This window comes from Papaver somniferum, chromosome 2 (genome assembly GCF_003573695.1).
Source record: "Papaver somniferum cultivar HN1 chromosome 2, ASM357369v1, whole genome shotgun sequence".
NCBI lineage: Eukaryota > Viridiplantae > Streptophyta > Magnoliopsida > Ranunculales > Papaveraceae > Papaver > Papaver somniferum.
The window spans coordinates 6,438,066-6,460,557 of NC_039359.1; the positions used below are offsets into that span (position 1 = coordinate 6,438,066).

The 22,492-nt window shown below is 37.3% G+C and overlaps 1 protein-coding gene and 1 pseudogene across 1 annotated transcript; both read right to left on the minus strand.

Moving 5' to 3' along the window:
- Nucleotides 1-2,585: 2,585 nt before the first annotated feature.
- On the minus strand, nt 2,586-3,443 carry LOC113350619. Its single transcript, XM_026594757.1, has one exon. It carries the CDS (start codon nt 3,441-3,443, stop codon nt 2,586-2,588), a length of 858 nt encoding a protein of 285 aa, XP_026450542.1.
- A 5,901-nt stretch (nt 3,444-9,344) lies between these two features.
- On the minus strand, nt 9,345-9,444 carry LOC113354653 (annotated as a pseudogene).
- Between the last annotated feature and the right edge of the window lie 13,048 nt (nt 9,445-22,492).

Sequence of the window (22,492 nt, forward strand, 5' to 3'; positions counted from 1 at the left end):
CTGATCGTCCAAGCCACGACCTAACTGTATGGCTTCTGAACGGCTTCCCAAAGGTTGCTAGTCGTGCAGCCTACAAGGGTCTTAAAAGAATTCAACGGCATCCAACAACTACCGCAAATCATCTCAGCCACTCAATTTGGCTAGCCAATTTAACCGTCCTAGATTTAACTTGGGCCCACCAATAGGATGTCAAAATGGATACCAGCCATCACTCTCTTATAAGGATCGACGGCTCACCTTTGGCTTGCACAAATAACTCCTGGCGGCTTCCTGAAGTTGGTCGGTCATGCTCCTTTTAAGACATTAAACTCCACGACTAATTTAAACGAGCTTTATACAATGATGCTTCATGAGCATCGATTATTTGAGCTGCTTGCTTAAAAAAGATGCTTTATACGCATCGATTACAAATGATATTTTATAAATATCGATTTCACAAATAATTTAATTATTTGACCTAAAAGCATTACATACTATTTCTTGCGGAAAGTCTCATGGCTTATAACATATGACCGCCTGCCGCCTAGCTTGCACGTGATTGATCAAAATAGCTAGGTCTTGCCAGCAAGACCCACTCAGCAACTTGCTACATATTTTCCACGAAAATACTCGAGACAAAAAAACATGTTACAAACTGGAGGATGTTCATCAGGGTATTAGGCTGGCGGTTTACTGCGTGCGGCGTGCTACACGCCCATTATAAGAAAGTGTCAGGAAAGGCGGAAAGTTAGTGGAAACAAAGAAGTAGTGGGCGTAAACCAACTTGTCTTTCCTCATAGTAAGACGTGGCTTTCAACATTTTTACACGATCCCCACTTCTCCATCACTCAACTACTTCCACTTCCTATGAGATCAGGGTACGTTCAACTATGACTTATATAAATAGGTTTTTGATCTATTTCAACCAAGAACGATGATCAACACAAGTATCCAGAAAACACCAAGAACTGATAGCTTACATTCCGTAGGAAAGTTTTACATTCTGATACAAGTCATAAACAACCACACCTTTAGAGTTAACCATTCTGATCTCAACACCTTCTTCGCTTCCCTCCCTAAGATCAACCCTTCTCCTTCATTTTGTGACCGAAGCAAGGCTGGAACGATCATTTCTTGGTTTAGGCCAGAATTATACAAATTGATCTCTTGAATCTAAATTGCTCCCGTGCAGTGCATTTGTTTAGGTTTTAGATTCGTTTCTCGGCGGCACACCCAAATTTACCATTTTCAGCAGAATCAGTTTTTACCCTAAAACAAAAAGTAATACACATAAACAGGCATATTAACTTAACCATATCTTCTAGAGTTTGTTCAGTTTCTACATTTTGTGTTCAGTATCTTCATCATCTTAATTATCCTGTACTTGTTTATTTTCGGTATTACCCTTATTGTGTTCATAACTGTCTTCGCCACCTTTAGATTCAGAATTACAATCTTTATCATTCTTCTTCTTGGTTTCAGTACACTTGAGGGTTCAGGATCACATTTTGTAGCATTGGTCTTGTAACCATGTTTCTCCTGCCAAAGTGTCTAATGTAAAAGGTTTTCTTTCTCCATCCACCACCTCTCATCAAATTAGTGTCATAAGTTCTTCTTCCTGCCATTCTTGGCATCCCAAATAATACAGTCATTTTTTCTGGTGTCGATGTGAGAACGTGTGTTTCACCTCTTCTAACGAACTCAAATGTGAGCTCATTCTTGACTCGATCCCTTTTGTAATACTTCAAGTACTTTTTGACAGTACCTTCTAGATTTTCCCAATGACTTTCTGTGTACTTAGTGTACCAGATATCTGTCCATAAGAAGATTCACCTATCTTTTCTAACCGGGCTTCACTCAAAGTTTAATTACTCGACTTCATTTTGGCAACCATACTATGTAGTGCTGTGAAAGATCTATACAAATTTCTAACAGATTTTTGCATAACCTTCGTGCAAAATTTAATTTGTCTTGTTTCAGTATAGCATTTAAGCACTTGAAAATTCGTATTGTATGAAACGCATACAGCCATATATGAAAGCATAAACAATGTTACTTAATCAGTATTGGACTTATGCACTGTATACCCAAGATCATAATCTCATAAAGCAAAAAATAGGTGAAACATATATGATTCTTTTGTGTCACAAACAATCATGTATTTTTCCTGAATCACATAATTTTTATTAATAAAACCAAAAAATTGGGAAGATTACATTAATTAGATTCAAAGCAAGAAGAGCCAACTACATAGGCTCATTAAAATAATGGGAAAACTGAATTAACTTTGTCCTGGCACAATTAGAGAAAGAAAATAGAACCTCCTAGCAAAATTTGTAGTATGTAACATCTGACATTTCAACTCTGGAAAGGAAATTTGGTCTTCCAAGAACCAGTTGACTTTCACCTGCTACCAATCTTGCTCTTTTTTCAGCAGTTGTATCAGCAAAAAAAATTACCTCCCTGATATTATGCTGAAAAATGATAGAGGAGACTTTACTAACTGCTTTCTGCCATCTCATTCTAATAAACCATGGGACTTGACCTCTGGAAAAATCATCAATCACTGTTTTGGAATCTGAACACATAATGATGTTCTGTAATTCTCATTCTCCTGCCAATTCAACAACACCCAATATTGGATAATTTTTTGCTATGTAATTGGTTGCAATACCTATGCCTCCTGATAATACACCAATTACCTGACTTAAATGGTCTCTAATTACAACTCCATAACCAGTTGTACCTGGGTTACCAAAGGAGGATCCATCACAGCAAAACATTGTATAACTAATTGAATGAGGGAACCAATAACAATCTTTAACACATTGAAACTTACTAGGTCCAGAACCCAGATTAAAGAATGATATCACCTTGTGATCATAATTTTGATTCCACTTATTACCTTCCATTCTTAATCCACCTTCAAAAACCAGCTTTTTGATTCTGTTCTTGAAATGTTGCTCATTTGGCTTGATATTTTCAAATATTCTTCTGTTATTTTGAAACCAAAGATCTTTGATGACTGAACAAGCAGATGTGATCCAATCTTCTTTAACCAATGGAATTTTATGTTTTGCATTGTTCCATATTTCTTCAAAATATTTTGGTGTACTAAATTCAAACACGGAACACAACCAACTCCATATTTTTGTATTGAAGATACAGTCCCAAAGAATGTAGCTCATATTGTCCAGGCTGTTCTCACAAATGCAGCATCTGGAGGCTAATTCATACCCATTTCCAACCATTACAGGATCATCAACATAAATGCCTTGAACAACTTTCCAGACATTACTTGCTGTACTTGGATACAAAAACGTATTCCATATGTAGTTAGAGCAGTTTAAACATGGTTCTTTATGTCTTAACAAAGCAACAGCTGAAGATGTGGTAAATTTACCTTGCATATCACCAGTCCACATTAGAGAATCCTGCCCTCCACCAATGTCAGGTAAGCACATAGAAGTAAGAAGCAGCTGCAGTTCTGAAGGAATGCTCCATCTGCCAATCCTTGATGAGATCTGACACTTTCATGTTTAAATTGTTCCCTGCATAATCATTTAGTTCAGTCTTCTCAATTAGAGGAGTTTCACCAATCCAGTTGTCAAACCAAAAATTTACATTATTACCATTTCCTATACACCATTTGAGATTTCCTATACAAACAATCATGTACGGAAGCATGATAAACAATGTAATGAATTTAAAGTTCATAAATACGTTTATATCTCAGTATTGCATATATGTACCTTTTTATCTATGTGTCAGAAACATTGATCTTTTAACAATTTTTGAGTCATCTACTGGCAATCTAGGTGCCAGATACACAAACAATCATATATGAACACATAAACAATGTTACTTAATCAGTATTGGCCTTATGTACTGGTTAAAACATCCAAAATCACATCTAAAAAAGGATAATAATGGTTATTATTCAGTATATGAGTTATGTACTTGATGTTCATAGTGCCTAAATCCCATGAAATCATAAAGAAATCTATCTCAAGTATTAGAGATATGTACTGGTTGATCGTTATCTCTGTTGATGGGGTAAAATGATTTGTTGGTTTTTTAGGAAAGTGAAGAGACGACCGTGAGGACGGGGACTCCTCGACCGAGCAAATTGCTTATTGATAGACACATTTATGTGCCTAATATGTCTCAATTGTATGTGTTGTTAGTGCTCGATTTTGTATTTATTGTGTTATTTTATGTCTTTGTAGGAAATTTTAGAGAAATAAGCCCTTGCGGCGAAATGGGCTTAAAAAGTGGTGTTTTACACCCCAGGATAAAGTGTTAAAGGCACCCCAGAAATACGCTAAAAGCACCCGGAGGAGTTGTTAAAAACACCCAGAAAAATTACTATTTCCGCCCCAATTTCTAAAGGGACCCCGGGAATGGATAAAGGGGAGGTCCCTTTCTTCCAAAATTTGAAATCAGAAAAAGGAGGGAAAAATGATGCATGCAACTGGCAGAAGTTTGATCGGACATTTGGACGTGATTTTGTGCGATTCAATCGCTGAAACTTTGTGGAAAGATGTGATATATCATAATAAAGATGGTATGGGTGTTTGGTTCGACCATAATTGGCTTGAATTGGCTAGGAAATCCACGATCTGGAAAAAGGGGAATACGTGCAGGGAAGAGTTGTTCACGGGATTCAGCGTGTTTGTACGTGTTTGGATGGAGTTGGGATGCTGTAGAAACTTGTTTGGAGTGTGTTCCACATCAACAGAAGCGCGGAAGAGGAATTAAAGGAAAGAAAATCCCGTATTTCTTTGAAAAAGGAAAGAAAATATCCCGAGTAAAAGAAGATTATTTGGGATTAATGGAGGAGATTCAACGCGTGTTTTTGGTTTAAATAGGTTCCCTGGGAGTCCTAGAGGGGGTGTCGAGAGTTTGGGGTCGAGAGAAGGTCCAGAGAAGCAGAAATCAAGAGTTGATGAAACTCTGTTTCTGCTGCTGCTGATGATGAAGAACACCAAGAACACGAAGAACAGACTCGCAAGGACAGTGGTTTATCAACAGTGTCTAAGACGCACAGCCGTGGGCCGCAGTGCAGTCTAAACAGCAGCATCACTTGTTTTTTATCGTTCATTCTGTGACGCTTTTTGTGCGCGCAGATTACAGTTTTACACCATTTTCTCTTCTTCTCTTCATTGTAAACACCATTTGAGCAATAAATAAATATTTTGAGCGTGTTTTTATCATGATGAGCTAAAACCCAACACTGGGACGACGAAGGAGGGTGAATTTCATACACGGGTAAATTTATTTTATTCTTTTTTATGACTTTTGCATTAATCTAAAATTGAAATATGATTTGAATTAATTGGTTGTTATTTAATTTGATGATGTATGCTTAGCTTAGGTGTTTTGATACATCATGCTTAGGACTTACAATCGATGTTTTGAGAATCTATCTTGGCAAAATCAGAGTTTATGTTAATTTTATTGAGTTTTATTTGTCAAAGAATATATGAATGAACCCTGTGTAGTGAATTCGGCCAAATCCTTAGTCCCAGTACCTCTCGCCCATTGTTAATATTTTTGTATATATAATTTTATCAAATCTTTAAATTTAATCTTCACATGTCCGAGAGTTTGAACCTCATTACTACAACTTCATCAAAAAACTATATCACTTATCCTAAAACAGATGCACTGCATTGGAGTGCTTTGAGTTCATGAGATCAATCTATAGGAATCCGGCCTAAACCAAGACAATGGCCGTTCCAGAGTCAATTCGGTCACAAAGAGGGAAGAGGGTCGATCTGTAGGAGGGAAGCTGAGAAATGTGTGAGATCAATGATGATTAAGGATTGTGGATGTGTTGTGTATTCTGCGTGAAGAAATAAGATAAGTTCTGATTTATTGAATTTGCTCTGTTGAGAGTGATTGCTCAGACGAGAATTCTTGTGTTAATTCTCGTATGTCTGTTGTTGTTCAATCATGAATCCAGAAAACTTATTTATATTGCCCGAATGTAGACACATTGATCTCCAATAAGTGTGACGGTTGATTGAGTGAAAGAGTGGGAAAGTGGGAGATCGTGGTTTACCCAGTTGCATGTCGTGCTAAGACTTGGTTGATCATCCTTTCACTACTTTGCTAACTACTCTGACTGCTTGCACGACTTACTCACATTTCACATCTTGGATGAACACACGTGCCGTAGACTGATAGACACATTTTTGTGTCCGATTTGTCTCGATTCTATATATTGTTAGGGCTCATTTTTGTACTTATTATGGTGTTTTATTTATTTGTAGGTATTTTTGGCTAATAAACATTTTTGGAAAAAATTGGCTCGAAAAGTTGTCGGAAAGCACCCGGAGGACATTTGCTATTCAGACTCTCACTTTAGATAAGGGGTAACCTAATTACTAAGGGGCATCCCATTTCCAGGAAGTTGCTAATCGCACCCCTACTCTGGATAAGGGGCAACCATCTTCAACATTCAAAAACCAGGATTTTGGCGGGAAAAAGTGCAGTTAAAGAATAGTTTTGGAAATCGTGATTTGGAGGAGTTTGAGGTCGAATAAACCTCTGAAATTCATAGGATAGACTCCTTATGGGTCTAGGAATCTGATATGGGTGTTTAAATCGATTAGACTGGCCTCAATCGACGGATTTTTCTCACAACAGAAAATATGGAAAGTCACGTGTGTGACCTGTTTTAGGGAATTTTAGAGAGATTAAAACGCTGTAAACCTTCCCAAAGATTTGTATCTATCTAAGGAAGAGTTTAGAATAAAAAGGAAAGCTCAGAAACGCGTAGAAATCCTAAAACAAGAAATTGCCGCAACTTGGCCGTGAAGAGAAGGAAAGAGATTTTGGAAGATTTGGTAGAGATTTAATCGGTATTTTGATATAAATAGATGTCTTGGGTCATATAGAAGAGGTGTCGAGAGTTTGGGAACCTAAGGAGAGCCAGAGAAGAAGAAATCAGAGCTTTACCAAACTCTGTTTCTGCTGCTGCTGAAGAAGAAGAAGAAGAACGCGAAGAACATTGACGCTCGGTAAACAGTCGCAGAACAGTGTCGTTGTTTAACAGCTGAAGAACATTAAGTTTTTCAGGGCAGTCTTATTTTAGGGTCTTAAAATCAGCGACAAAGCAACAGTTTTTCTGTAACAGTTCCATTGTAACAGCTGTTTTGCAACACCAATACACTGTTGCAAACAGACTATATTATTACTTTTCACTCTTTTAATCATCTTTTGAGCAACAAACACACATTTTGAGATCATGATTAATATGAGGAGCTAAACCCCATTGCTGAGGCGATAGAGGAAGCTATTTTCCAACAAAAAGTGGTATATTCTATTTTATCTTTTTATTTGCAATAATTATATGATTATTTGCCTTGAACTATTATTGAATATGATTTTTATTTGAGTGGTTGTGACCTATTTTGATGGAGTATGCTTAGTTTTAAGACTTTTGATGCTTCATACTTGGTATTTACAATTATTACTTTTGAAAATATACTTGTTGCAATATTTTAGAATCAAATTAAACCAGAAAATTGCATAAATATAAGTATTGGTTTAATCACTTTGAACTTGGAAAATAGTGGAATCTTAGCCTCAGTGTTTCTTTTAGTATTGATATCATCTTTGATTGAGTTTGCTGTAATTTTTAGTGATTTTTCTATTTTAATATTAGAATTTAAGTCTAATTAATATCCTTTACAAGTCTGAGAATCGAACCACTTTTACCACTATCTAGAAATCACATCAATTTTTGGCGCCGCCGACGCGGACTTGTTTTTAGGGTTTTAGATTTATTTTATTTTATTTATTTTTTTATTATTTTTGTCCTTTTTATGTTTTTGGGTATTTATCTTGTGTCTATAGGTCTGGATCATAAAGAAAATTGATCCAAGGAGTTTGGTGATTTCATAATGACTTGGAGCTAAAGATTAAAGCAAAAAGCACAGAAAAGAAGACAATTTTATTTTAGACAATTTTAGTTTAGGGTTTGTTTATTTTATTTAAAAAAAAACTGTATTAGGGTTTATTATATTTGTAATTTTTCTTTATTTTTTTGGACTTTTGGACTTTGGGACATTATTTATTTTTTATTACCCTACGGAAGGGTACTTTAAATATAAACTGTTTGCAGAGAAGGAGGATAATTACGATATTGTCTCTGCACCTTGGGTTCATACACTAGACATCGGAGTCAGTGGCCCGAGTCGACTACAACTGATTCATCTCCCGTCTAGAACGGGAGGTAAGATTCTAAACACTCGCGAATCCCCTGTCAGCGAGTTACTGGACTCCTTCATATGCATATATGTTGAGGACTGAATACAGACATTTATTTTTCTAGTAAAGGGCAAGGCCTGGCCATACAAGATAAGGGTTCGGATTTCATCACCGTTCTCTTCTTGCCCGCTTTAGGAACACGTAACCTACGCGAACCTAAGCCTAAAATTTTGACTAGAACGAGACCGATAGGGTAACGAGCTTAACAGGAAAGTCATTCGAAAAATATTGGTTACTCTTTTAAGCATACTTCGAAGTTCTTGACGGTTTCTGTAAGTTGAATGCGTGACTGCGCCGCCTTGTAATACCGGTGAGGCCTTGGGTATCAAAGCTCCACCGAGCTTCCCTCGCCTCTATTCAACTTACGTTAACTCGGATTGATTCCAGAGGGGTTTGCTTAAATTGTAACGAATTCCCGTTCGAAGGATTAGAAGCTGGTCTAGAAACAATCTAAGTGGAGCCATCATGCTTTTTGTTTGCTAGAAATCAATAGGTTTGATTTGGTTGAGTCGGCCTTGATCTGTGTTTGCTTACCCTTCCAATTTAGAAAATTCTATTGTATGCCTGAACGTAAAAGAGACGCACTAGGTAGATTTGTTAAAGAGAAACCTAGTAGTTCGAAGCGTCTCGATTACCTTAATCTAGAAAGTCCGCTTTTGAAGAGTCTGTTTTTGAACGTCTTTGACTGAGGAGAGAATCCTGTTGCTCCGATAGCGCCAGAAATGGCAACTTTGAAAGCTTTGTTGAATCCAACTAGGACTACCCGTCCTTCGTGTATTAAGTTAGCTGAAACGGAGGCACCCTATGAACTGAAACCTGGGACCTTACAGATGCTCCCAATCTTTTTAGGGAAAGAAAATGAAAACCCTTATTACCATGTTAGGGATTTTGAGGAAATTTGTAGTACTCTAAAATTAGAGGCTTAGATGATGATGCTTTGAAACTTAGGTTATTCCCATTTTCCCTGAAAGATAAGGCCAAGTCGTGGCTGTATAGTTTGGACTCCGAGTCAATTGAGACATATGAACAACTTACATCTGCCTTTTTCAATAAGTTTTTCCCTAGGCACAAAACATCGTCTATTAGGACGCAAATATGCACATTTTCACAACAAGAGGGAGAATCTTTATATAGGTATTTGGAAAGGTTCAATGATTTATTATCCCAGTGTCCTCATCATGGTTTAGAAAAGGTTAGGCTAGTTCAGATCCTTTATGAGGGTTTAGATTATTCCACAACGACCATGGTTGAGTCTCTATGCACTGGTGGATTTGAAAACCAAACTGTTGATGCGGCGATGGAATTTTTTAATGAAATCGCCGAAAAAACCCAGCAATGGGAAAATAGTAGGGCACCCCAAAAACAATTCTTTTAAGTAGAGGAAACGTTAATAGGGTAGAAGGAGGCTATGAATCAGATGCCAAAATTGCTGCTATAGCAAAAAGGTTAGAAGCCTTAGAAGTGGGCCAGACTAGTGGTAGAGTGGAGCCTTTTTGGGAAGGCCAGAATATTGAAGAGCAGCCAATGCTCTTTATAATAACACTAGATTTGATAACCGTCAAAAGATTGACCCATATTCAGAAACCTATAATCCTGGTTGGAGAAACCATCCGAACCTTTCGTGGTCTAAGGGCCAAAGTCAAGGTCAGTTTAGTAATTCTAATGCTCCCCCAGGTTTTGGCTATACTAAGAATCCTTCAGGACTAGCTCAGTTTCAGAATCAGTCAGATAAGAAAATCCTAAGTTTAGAGGAATCTCTCGCCTTGTTAACTCAGCAAACTGCAAAATTCAGTTATCCGTAGAACAGAGTCTACAAGCTAGTAACAGGATAGGACAAGAAAATAGTCAGGCTATTTCCGAGTTAAAAACCCAGGTTGGTCTGATAAGTGATTCTTTGAGAGAAAAAGGTAAGTTTCCTAGTCAAACACAACCCAACCCTAGAGGAGTTCATGAATTAGGTGCAAAACCATCGAATCAATTGAATGCTGTTAGAACCCTTAGAAGTGGTAGAGTTGTAGACAATAAGGTAACCATGCCCGATAGTGAACATACTGTAGTTCACCCCTCAGGATCTCACCTCCCAGGACCAGTAGCTGAAGAGACTGATAAAGTTTCTGATGATGTGAATTTGGTTCCTGAAAGGTCTGATTTTAGGCATATAGCCCCATTTCCTCAGCTATTGTACCAATAAAGAAGGAATCGAACTTTAATGACATAGTGGAGGTTTTTAAGCAAGTTACCATAAACCTTCCCTTATTAGATGCAATTAGGCAAATTACTGCTTATGCAAAGTTCCTTAAGGATATGTGTACGCGAAAGCGAAAACTTAGCGTCCATAAGAAAGCCTTTTTAGCTAGTCACGTAAGTTCAATCATTCAGAACACCACAACTCCAAAGTACAAAGACCCAGGTTCTCCTACCATTGCTTGCACAATAGGTAACTTCCGGGTAAAAAAAGCTTTACTTGACTTAGGAGCCAGTGTGAACTTACTGACATTCCATGTATACTTACAGCTAGGACTTGGTGAAATGAAACCTACTCAGATGACACTGCAGTTAGCTGATAGGTCTGTTAAAATCCCTCGAGGTGTTATCGAGGATGTTCTTATTGAGGTCGACAAGTTTATTTATCCAGTGGATTTCGTGGTCCTAGATACCCAACCTGTCCCTGACCCAGAGAACCAAATACCTGTGATTTTAGGTCGCCCATTTTTAGCTACATCTAATGCGATCATTAACTGTCGAAATGGTGTGATGAGTTTATCTTTTGGAAATATGACTATAGAGATGAACATTTTTAATGTCAGTAAGAAACCTCATGAGATAGATAACACATGTGTTGAGGAGGTGAACATGATAGAAGCCTTAGTTCAGGAGTCATTACCAAACATCTTGTCTGAAGACCCGTTAGAAAGTTGTCTATCCCATTTTGGTTTAGATTTTGATGATGATAGCACTATTGAACAGGTGAATGCTCTATTAGATTCTACCCCTGTGTTAGACACTGATATATGGAAAGCTAGGTTCGAACCGTTACCAGTTTCTGTGACTACCCTAATTCCTTCTTTAGAAGAGCCCCCAAAATTGGACCTTAAACCACTACCCGATACTCTAAAATATGTGTTTTTAGGCCCATCTGAGACTTTACCTGTGATTGTAGCTTCCAATTTGGATAGTGATCAGGAAAGTAGGCTAGTAAATGTACTTCAAAACAATAAGGAAGCTTTAGGGTGGACTATAGCAGACATTAAGGGTATAAGTCCTACTGTGTGTATGCATCAGATTCATTTAGAGGAAGACTCCAAACCTTCTAGGGAGATGCAACGTCGACTGAACCCTAACATGAAAGAGGTAGTTCAAAAAGAGGTGCTTAAGTTGTTAGATGCGGGTATTATTTACCCAATTTCAGACAGTAAGTGGGTCAGCCCTGTTCAGGTTGTCCCCAAGAAATCAGGTATAACTGTAGTCCAGAATGATAATAATGAATTAATCCCAACCCGAGTGACCACGAGATGGCGTGTGTGTATTGACTATAGGAAATTGAACAAGGTCACAAGGAAGGATCACTTTCCCCTTCCTTTTATCGACCAAATGCTAGAGCGATTAGCTGGACATAGTCACCATTGCTTCTTAGATGGCTACTCCAGTTATAATCAGATCGTTATTGCCCCAGAAGACCAAGAGAAAAACACTTTTACCTGTCCCTTTGGTACCTTTGCGTATAGACGCATGCCTTTCGGGCTATGTAATACCCCTGCAACTTTTCAGCGTTGTATGATGAGCATATTTTCTGATATGGTAGAACGGTTCTTAGAGGTCTTTATGGATGATTTTTCAGTGTTTGGTTCATCTTTCGATGAGTGTTTCATCATTTGACATTAGTGTTGACTAGGTGTAAGGAAAAAAATTTAGTGCTTAATTGGGAAAAATGCCATTTCATGGTTAAATCAGGAATTGTATTAGGGCACATCGTCTCTTCGAAGTGTATAGAGGTAGACAAAGCCAAAGTTGACCTTATTAAGACTTTACAGGTCCCAAAAACCGTAAAAGATATTAGGTCATTCCTAGGGCATGCAGGTTTTTACCGTCGATTCATTAAGGATTTTAGTTTGATTTCTAGACCTCTTTGCAATTTGCTTGCAAAAGATGTTAAGTTTGTCTTTTATGATGCTTGTTTAGAGGCTTTTGGGAAGCTTAAAACTTTACTCACTACTTCCCCGATAGTCCAGGCACCTAACTGGAACCTACCCTTTGAGATTATGTGTGATTCTTCAGATTATGCTATAGGCGTAGTTTTAGGACAACGAGAAAACAAATTACTTCATGTGATTTATTATGCTAGCAAAACTCTGAATGATGCCCAAATGAACTACACAACTACCGAGAAGGAACTTTTAGCCATCGTGTTTGCCTTGGATAAGTTTAGGTCCTACCTATTAGGTTCTAAGATCATAATCTATACAGATCATGCTGCTTTGAAATACCTTTTATCTAAGAAGGATACCAAACCTAGATTGATTAGATGTATCCTATTGTTACCGTATTTTCCCCAGACATTAGAGACAAAAAGGGTGCAGAAAATATAGTAGCTGATCACTTGTCTAGGCTAGTTGTTAGTTCCCCTAGTGATTCCCTTCCTATAAGGGATAGCTTTCCTGGTGAACAATTGTTCTCTGTTTCCCAATCACCTTGGTATGCAAATATAGTGAATTATCTTGTTACTTGTCGAACCTCTCAACATTGGGATAAGCAAGATCGTTCTAGGTTTTTAGCCGAGGTTAAGCATTTCTTTTGGGACAATCCTTATCTGTTTAAGTATTGTCCGGACCAGATTATTAGGAGATGTGTATCTGATAGTGACCAGTCTAGTATTATCTCCTTTTGTCATGAACATGCATGTGGGGGTCATTTTAGTGCTAAGAAGATTGTTGCTAAGATTTTGCAGTGTGGATTTTATTGGCCTTCGTTGTTTAAATATTCCCATAGTCATTGTGTTTCTTGTGAGCGTTGCCAGAAGTTAGGAACCATTTCCCGTAGAAATATGATGCCTTTGAACCCTATTTTAGTGATTGAGGTCTTTGATGTGTGGGGCATTGATTTTATGGGTCCATTTCCTATTTCGTTTGGTTATCTTTACATACTTGTCTTTGTAGACTATGTGTCTAAGTGGGTTGAGGCGGTTCCGTGTAGAACGAATGACCACAGGGTCGTAGTCCAGTTTTTGAAAGAGAATATACTTACACGTTTTGGTACGTCGCGAGCTATAATTATTGATGGAGGTTCACACTTTTGTAATAGACCGTTTTCTCTTTTAATGAAACAATACGGTATTACCCATAAAGTAGCAACCCCATATCACCCTCAGACTAGTGGTCAGGTAGAGGTTTCCAATAGGGAAATTAAACGTATTCTAGAGAAAACAGTTAATCCAAATAGGAAAGACTGGTCGTCGAGGCTTACTGATGCCTTATGGGCTTACCGTACTGCGTTTAATACACCCATTGGAATGTCACCTTATCGTTTAGTGTTTGGCAAGGCATGTCACCTGCCTGTTGAGTTAGAGCATCGAGCCTATTGGGCTATTAAGAACTTAAACTCTTCACTTGACAAGGCAGGAGCTCAAAGAAAGCTCCAGCTCAATGAGTTGGACGAGATTCGTAGAGATGCATACGATAGTGCTAAGGAGTATAAGAACAAAATGAAAGTTGTGCATGATAGAAATATTTTACGAAAGTCATTTTCTCCAGGTCAAAAATTTCTTCTGTATGACACTCGTTTGCATCTATTCCCCGGGAAGTTGCGCTCTCGGTGGACCGGTCCTTTTGTGGTCCGTACTATTTTTCCTCATGGCGCTGTTGAGATTGAGACACCAGATGGTAGTAGATCTTCGAAGGTTAACGGTTAGCGATTGAAGCCCTTTTTAGAGCCTTTTCCTACAGGTGATGTTGAGGAGGTCCCTCTGGAGGACCCTGTTTACCTTGATTGACCATCGAGGCGATTTTGTATGTTGTATAATATTTTTGTAGGTTTTTGGTTGCACTTCACCCAGGTACTATCTTTCCGACTTCTCTCTTTACTATTTTCTCATGTTACTTATATTTTTGGTACTGTTCTTTGATTAGAAACATTGAGGACAGCGTTAGATTTAAGTTTGGGGGTGGGGTAGAACTTTTTGTTACCTTTTCGTTGCAATAAATAAACTCCAGAGCCTAGAAATTTATCCCTATTAAGGATGGCACTAACCAATCTAAGTGGATGGAAGCATTTTGGTTGTAGGAGTTGAGGAACCAATCTGACTAGATGGCAACATCTAAAGAGTTATTATGGTGTTTTGGGGGTATTTGATAGACACAGTTTTGTGTCCGATTTATCTCGATTCTATATATTGTTAGGGCTCATTTTTGTACTTATTATGGTGTTTTATTTATTTGTAGGTATTTTTGGCTAATGAACATTTTTGGAAAAAATTGGCTCGAAAAGTTGTCGGAAAGCACCCGGAGGACATTTGCTATTCAGACTCTCACTTTAGATAAGGGGTAACCTAATTACCAAGGGGCATCCCATTTCCAGGAAGTTGCTAATCGCACCCCTACTCTGGATAAGGGGCAACCATCTTCAACATTCAAAAACCAGGATTTTGGCGGGAAAAAGTGCAGTTAAAGAATAGTTTTGGAAATCGTGATTTGGAGGAGTTTGAGGTCGAATAAACCTCTGAAATTCATAGGATAGACTCCTTATGGGTCTAGGAATCTGATATGGGTGTTTAAATCGATTAGACTGGCCTCAATCGACGGATTTTTCTCACAACAGAAAATATGGAAAGTCACGTGTGTGACCTGTTTTAGGGAATTTTAGAGAGATTAAAACGCTGTAAACCTTCCCAAAGATTTGTATCTATCTAAGGAAGAGTTTAGAATAAAAAGGAAAGCTCAGAAACGCGTAGAAATCCTAAAACAAGAAATTGCCGCAACTTGGCCGTGAAGAGAAGGAAAGAGATTTTGGAAGATTTGGTAGAGATTTAATCGGTATTTTGATATAAATAGATGTCTTGGGTCATATAGAAGAGGTGTCGAGAGTTTGGGAACCTAAGGAGAGCCAGAGAAGAAGAAATCAGAGCTTTACCAAACTCTGTTTCTGCTGCTGCTGAAGAAGAAGAAGAAGAACGCGAAGAACATTGACGCTCGGTAAACAGTCGCAGAACAGTGTCGTTGTTTAACAGCTGAAGAACATTAAGTTTTTCAGGGCAGTCTTATTTTAGGGTCTTAAAATCAGCGACAAAGCAACAGTTTTTCTGTAACAGTTCCATTGTAACAGCTGTTTTGCAACACCAATACACTGTTGCAAACAGACTATATTATTACTTTTCACTCTTTGAATCATCTTTTGAGCAACAAACACACATTTTGAGATCATGATTAATATGAGGAGATAAACCCCGTTGCTGAGGCGATAGAGGAAGCTATTTTGTCCAACAAAAAGTGGTATATTCTATTTTATCTTTTTATTTGCAATAATTGTATGATTATTTGCCTTGAACTATTATTGAATATGATTTTTATTTGAGTGATTGTGATCTATTTTGATGGAGTATGCTTAGTTTTAAGACTTTTGATGCTTCATACTTGGTATTTACAATTATTACTTTTGAAAATCTACTTGTTGCAATATTTTAGAATCAAATTAAACAAGAAAATTGTATAAATATAAGTATTGGTTTAATCACTTTGAACTTGGAAATAGTGGAATCTTAGCCTCAGTGTTTCTTTTAGTATTGATATCATCTTTGATTGAGTTTGCTATAATTTCTAGTGAGTTTTCTATTTAAATATTAGAATTTAAGTCTAATTAATATCCTTTACAAGTCTGAGAATCGAACCACTTTTACCACTATCTACAAATCACATCATAGACCGCCAGACTAAAACCCTAGTTAATATCCTCCCATGTGACATGATTGATGTCTCATGATTATAGAGTCTGCAAGGCAGACGTGTATTTAATTACTCAGTTGTTGACTTGACTAGACGATGAGTCTTAGTATTGCTTAGTCGAGCATGATTGGCGAAATGCTCTATAAGGATTTAGCATGTCTGTTGAGACAGATGTATAGTTCTCGAATGTTGATAATTGAATCAAATATTGATAATGACCAAATATTGCTCATTCAACGAATTGTTGAATATTGATAGTTGAATCAATATTCCTTTGTCTAAGCAAATATTGCTCGTTCGATGAATTGTTGAATATTGATAGTTGAATCAATATTCCTTTGTCCGAGCAAACATTGCTCGTTCGGAGAATTAAATCTCATTTGATGATGAATTATTGAATATTGATAGTTGAATCAATATTCCTAATCTGAGCAAATATTGCTCGTTTGATGATTATTGGCAGAGCGACCAAATAAAATATTAATTTAAAGTATCGGCAGCTGGACCAAATACAATTAATTAAAATGTCGATTGCTGGATCAACATAAAAATATTGGTGTTTGAATTATGCTTTGTAGAACATTTGGTTCGAAACTATAATTTTGCTCGATCGCTGATCGTTTGATGATTTACTGAAGATCAATGAGTGAGAGGGACTGGCTACATAGGATGATGAGCCGACCATGTAGCGTCCGGATGCTCGAATGAACAAACATCAAAGTCCTTTGCAGACCAGTTGGTGAAAGAATGATTAAATGCTGGTTTAATCATTTATTAAAAATGGTGCTCGTCCAAGCGTTAGGTAATAAAACCTCAATTATGGAGAGATGAGAGACCCACCAAGGGGTATGAAAACCGGCCCTGGTGGCCGTGGGACCATCCGACGGTCGTTTGATCAAGTTCCAAATTGTTTGGAAAAAGTTTGAACCTAATATGAGCAAATTAGGTCAAAATTATGAAGATATGTGGGACCGGATCCTTGCAAGCCAAAGGACCTGCCAAGGTAGCATGTCTGTGTCACCATGTTGCTCATGGCGCAATCTTGAGAATTTTGATATTTTTTGACGAGAGTTCGAGCAATATTCCGGATTTTCAGAAAAGTTTGATCTTGACTGAAACTCTTGGTTTTGCTCGAATGAGCAAGTAAAACTTTGCTCGCGCGGTCGATATTTTGAGAATATTAAAATAATAATTTTTTAATATTTATCGTAAAGAGCGCGGACGGTCGTGTGACCATTTGTTTTTTTTTGGCTTTTGACAATTTGAGCAATGTTTGAGAAATATGAAAAAAATTAGGTTTTTGCTCAAACGAAGGAGTTTCATGAGATGAAGGAAGAAATAATAATAAAATAAGGAATTAGAGAAGTGTGGGACGGCCACGGCTAGAGAATGGCCGGATGGCTAGTAGGCCCGGTCCCGTGACATTTTGCCATATTTTATATTATTTTTCATCGTGTGAGGAAATATGGAGAAACTAGGAGTTTCGCTCGAACGAGGAAGTTTGCTCGAATAAAGGAGTTTTCATGAGATTAAGGAAGAAATAATAATAAAATAAGGAATTAGAGAAGTGTGGGACCGGACACGGCTAGGGCACGGTCGGCCGGCTAGTACGCCCGGTCCCCTGACACTTTTCCCTATTTTCTATATTTTTTCATCGTGTGAGGAAATATGGAAAAACGAGGAATTTCACTCGAACGAGGAAGTTTGCTCGAATGAAGGAGTTTTCATGAGATTAGGAAAAATAATAAAATAAAATAAAATAAAAGAGAGAGGCGTGGAACCGGCCACGATGGCACAACCCCTGTGTGGTTAAATGAAAAGCTGGTAAGTAAAAGCGATATACTGCGACAACAAGCAAGGTTCTTTTTACCATCATCTACAGCCTTGCTAGAGTTTTTGACACCTGCAGAGAGGCATAAATTTTTGGTTTTGAAGGGCAGCAGTAATGAAAACAATCAGAGTAAGAAAAACGAACTCATTGTTACAGTTGTTGATCCAGAAGGTGAGACGTCCGAAATGAAGTTCAAGAACTCGGGAAGTCTCAACAAATATGTGTTAAGAGCGGTAACTGGAATAACTTATTTACAAAATTCAACATGGTGGCCCTGGAAACTAAGTTACATCTTTGGTACTTCAGTTTAATGCAACAACTATGTGTGAAGATACTTCTGGTGCTTATACTTCTTCATCTTGGATCTCTGATTCAGCTGTTGTTCGAGGTATCATCTCTTCAAGTATCTCATTCAATATTCCTTCTTTGCTTAACATTCATAGTGCTGCTATTTTTATTATTTTTCAATACCTAGTGTCTTTCCAACATCTTTCAATATCTTAGTCGATTATACTTGTCTTGCCAATGTCTTCAAACCTTCATACCTTACAAATATTTTTCAATAACATTTGTATTGAATACTCAGTTTTCATCAATATCAAGTTGAGTCTCTTATCCAACAGAGAACATTCCTAAAAACAAGTTGAGTCTCTTAACCAACAGACAACATTCCTTAAAACAAGTTGAGTCGCTTAACCAACAGAGAACACCAATTTACCAACTGGTCCTAATTTTTTTTTCAATACCCAGTTTGGTTCCTTGTTGATAAATATCTTTACAGATTCTGGTCCTAAAAACGTTCTTTACAACCAGTTTCTAAACATCTTTTATTCAACCATACCTAATATCTTTACAGAACTAGTCCTAAAATGTTTCAATAACTAGTTTCTAAATATTTTTTTTATTACCTGCTGTTGGTCTCCTTTGCTGGGACCTCCTAATACTGCTAATGTTGCTACTCCTTGAATGAGTTTAGCTTGTTCATTTCAAAACATTACTGTTGATGATTGTTCTGGTACTTCATCATCGACTACTTCTGTTACTTCAGCTTAGAATGCTTACTGCATTCGGAGTTATGTTTGATGTGAATGGTTTTACTGCTGGTCTTGTTGCTGCAGTTTGACACTTCCTTCTTCTACTTCTGATATTGCTATTGGTTCTTTGTGGCTACTGGGAATTATTGCGACTGTCGCTGATAGTTATTCTTGTGCATTCTCACACTTCGTCTACAAGTTTGGTCTGTTGAAGTTATGCACATGTGTGTGTTTACTACAACAGTTAGTCTTTGAGGTCTGCTGGAAACTACTACTTTCTATATTGTTGAAAGTCTCACTGGTGCTTTCACTTCATCAACTGTTGCTGTTGTTACTTCATCAAATGTTGCTGACAATATTACTTCCTGCTCCTACTACTACCGCTGAGAGTTGCTGCTGAAGTTTCTTTTGGCTTTGTGTTACTTTTGCTGCAATTTTTTGTTTGTCAGTTCTATCGTCTTTCATTTCCTTTTTGAGTACGCGTAGTTATCACATTCCGGCTCTTGTTGAGTGAGTGTTGTTCTTTTATTTTTTACTCTTCAAACTTTTATAATTTCTGTTTGTAAAGTTTGAAGGGGGTGTATTAGGATATATAGTCATAGCCTGTCTGTTGACTATGGTCTATAAATACCTATATCTTGTATCCTCAATAAACATCCAATAATAATACTGTAAGATATCAATTGTAAAGTTTCTCATTTGTGACTGTTTGGTTTGATTCTGCAGGTGAAAGAAAACTGTGTAGATGGAACATGGTTGGGAACGTGCATGCTTCACACGTATTCAGTACTAGGGTAAGCTGGTAATTTCATTATTTCAAAGTATTACGTATCCTAGGACAAATGCAAAATCCAGTTGGACCCTATTCTAGTATATGGGCTTAGGTCCAAATATCAAATTTCCCTTCTAAGTACTTAAACGCGTAAGTTTACTTGATTATCAAGTAAATGAAGTGTTTTGAAACAAAAGAATTCCAGGAACCAAGCTTTTTTCGTTGAACTCCGAAAAGGAAACCGGTGCAAAAGAACGGGAACTTCCATAAATCAAACTCCTTTTTTTGTTATAAATAAACAGTGCACCTCAAACACATTCATTCGTTCATTCATTCATCTTAATCTCTGGTCTTCGAAATTCTCTCTCAAGAACAAGAACAAGACGAAGGATAAGAAATACCCCCAAAGCCAAACATTCTTAAAAAGGTATTATTTTTCTTCATCTTCTTCATCTTTTCTGCATTTTCTAAGACTGGTACTAGTTTGATTTCGGTTTGTTGTTCTTGATAATCATGCAACGAATTCAAAATCCGTACTCAAATTCGTTTCAATGTTGCTGGTTTTGATTGTATTCGTAATGTCGAGTTGTTAAATTGAAAAACCCCTTTTCTGAATGTGTTAAATTGAAAAGCCCCTTTTCTGAAAGATACCCCTTTCTTCTATTTAACATTATACTCGAAACCCTTGTTTGTATTTGTTCAAGTTTATGATTTCTACTTTTAGTTTGTACAAATTTCAGGTTGTTGTTTGAGAACTCTGTTTTTGGAGTTCAAAAGTTCTGATTTTTTTTCGATTTCTGGATCTTTATGGGTTTTAACTTGATATGTGTATGTTCTTGACAGGCAATGGATATCGCACCATTGAATTACTGGAATCCAGTTGAGAAGCAGGTTTTGCCTATTTCAATTGAGGAGCAGGTTATGGCTCTTCCTACGTTCCATGAATTTGATATCTTGAAAACACAGAGTAGTGCAAAGAAAACGTTCCATGAATTTGATATCTTGAAAACACAGAGTAGTGCAAAGAAAACTCAGACTAGTAGTGCAAAGAAAAGAAAGACCCGTGACACTGTTTTGGATTTCATGGAAGAATTTAGGCAGAGGAAGAAAAACAATGTTGCAAGAGAACCCTTTCAAGAAAGAAACGTTTCTGAAGTTGAAAAATCTAACAGTGAGGAACTCCTGGTTTGCAATGTTGCATATGCCAATGTTGATATTGCAGAAGAACTCTGTCGAATAAGGAAAGCTTCAGAAGACAAAGTTGCATATGCTAATGTTGATATTGCAGAAGATCTCTGTCGATTAAGGAAAGCTTCAGAAGTCAAAGAAGTTTATGCTGATAATCGTAGTGAAAGAAGGTTCCAAGTATACCACTGCCTCACTGGTTTTCCTAAGAAGAAAAGGTCGGTGCCTGCTGATGATACTGCTAGTAGTATTGGGCATCAACATAGAGTAGACCAGAATAAACTCGAAATCAATGTTGCAAAATCGGTGCCTGCTGATGATACTAGAAGTAGTACTGGGAATCAACATAGAGTAGACCTGAATAAACTTGAAATCAATGTTGCAGAATCGGTGTCTTACAAAGAAGATGAAAAACAAGTTCACCAGAAACAGCAAAAACAAAAGAGGAAGTATCAGAAGAAGGAAAAAAGTAAGGTTAAGAAGATAAGTAAGAAAGGAGAGAAGAAGAAATCATTTCCACCAGCAGCACCACCACAGGAAGTGCCTCAAATTATTAGTAATTCCATTTCAGCATTAGGCGGCACAACCCCTGTGTGGTTAAATGAAAAGCTGGTAAGTAAAAGCGATATACTGCGACAACAAGCAAGGTTCTTTTTACCATCATCTACAGCCTTGCTAGAGTTCTTGACACCCGCAGAGAGGCAGAAATGTTTGGTTTTGAAGGGCAGAAGTGATGAAAACAATCAGAGGAAGAAAAACGAGCTCATTGTTACAGTTGTTGATCCAGAAGGTGAGACGTCCGAAATGAAGTTCAAGAACTGGAGAAGTCTCAACAAATACGTGTTAAGCGGCGCTAACTGGAATAACTTAGTTGCAAAATTCAACATGGTGGCCCTGAAAACTAAGTTACATCTTTGGTGCTTCAGAAAAACAGATTCCAACAAGCTTTGCTTTGCCATTGACATGATAACTGAAGACTGAGGATAAAAAAAGCTTTGCCATTGACATGAGAACTGAAGACTGAGGATAAAAAAGCTTTGCCATTGACATGATAATTGAAGACCGAGGATAAAAAAGAAGACGTAAACCATATCGCAATGCGCTAAAGAAGATGCACTTGATTCAGCATTACTATGAATTTCTGACTTCTTAAAGTTTATCAGTTCTTATAGTAAAGTATATTAATAGTGTTAGTCTGTAACAGTGGTTAGTGGTTACTACTTCTCTTAGTCTCAAGTTTGAAACTTTCACTAATACAGTAAATATGAATTGCTGATTTTTGATTTTGTTCTCTAGTTCTGACTAACCCCAACTATTTCATTTTCACATGAACAACTAGACGAGAATGGATGTTAATCCACTATTTGTATAGATGTTAGGCTTCTATATAAATCCACTTTACCAGCCTACTTTTTGAAGGGGGAAAGAAACAGAAACAAATCAGACTAATCTTTCCCCTATCTGGCAAGTCTAAGTTAGA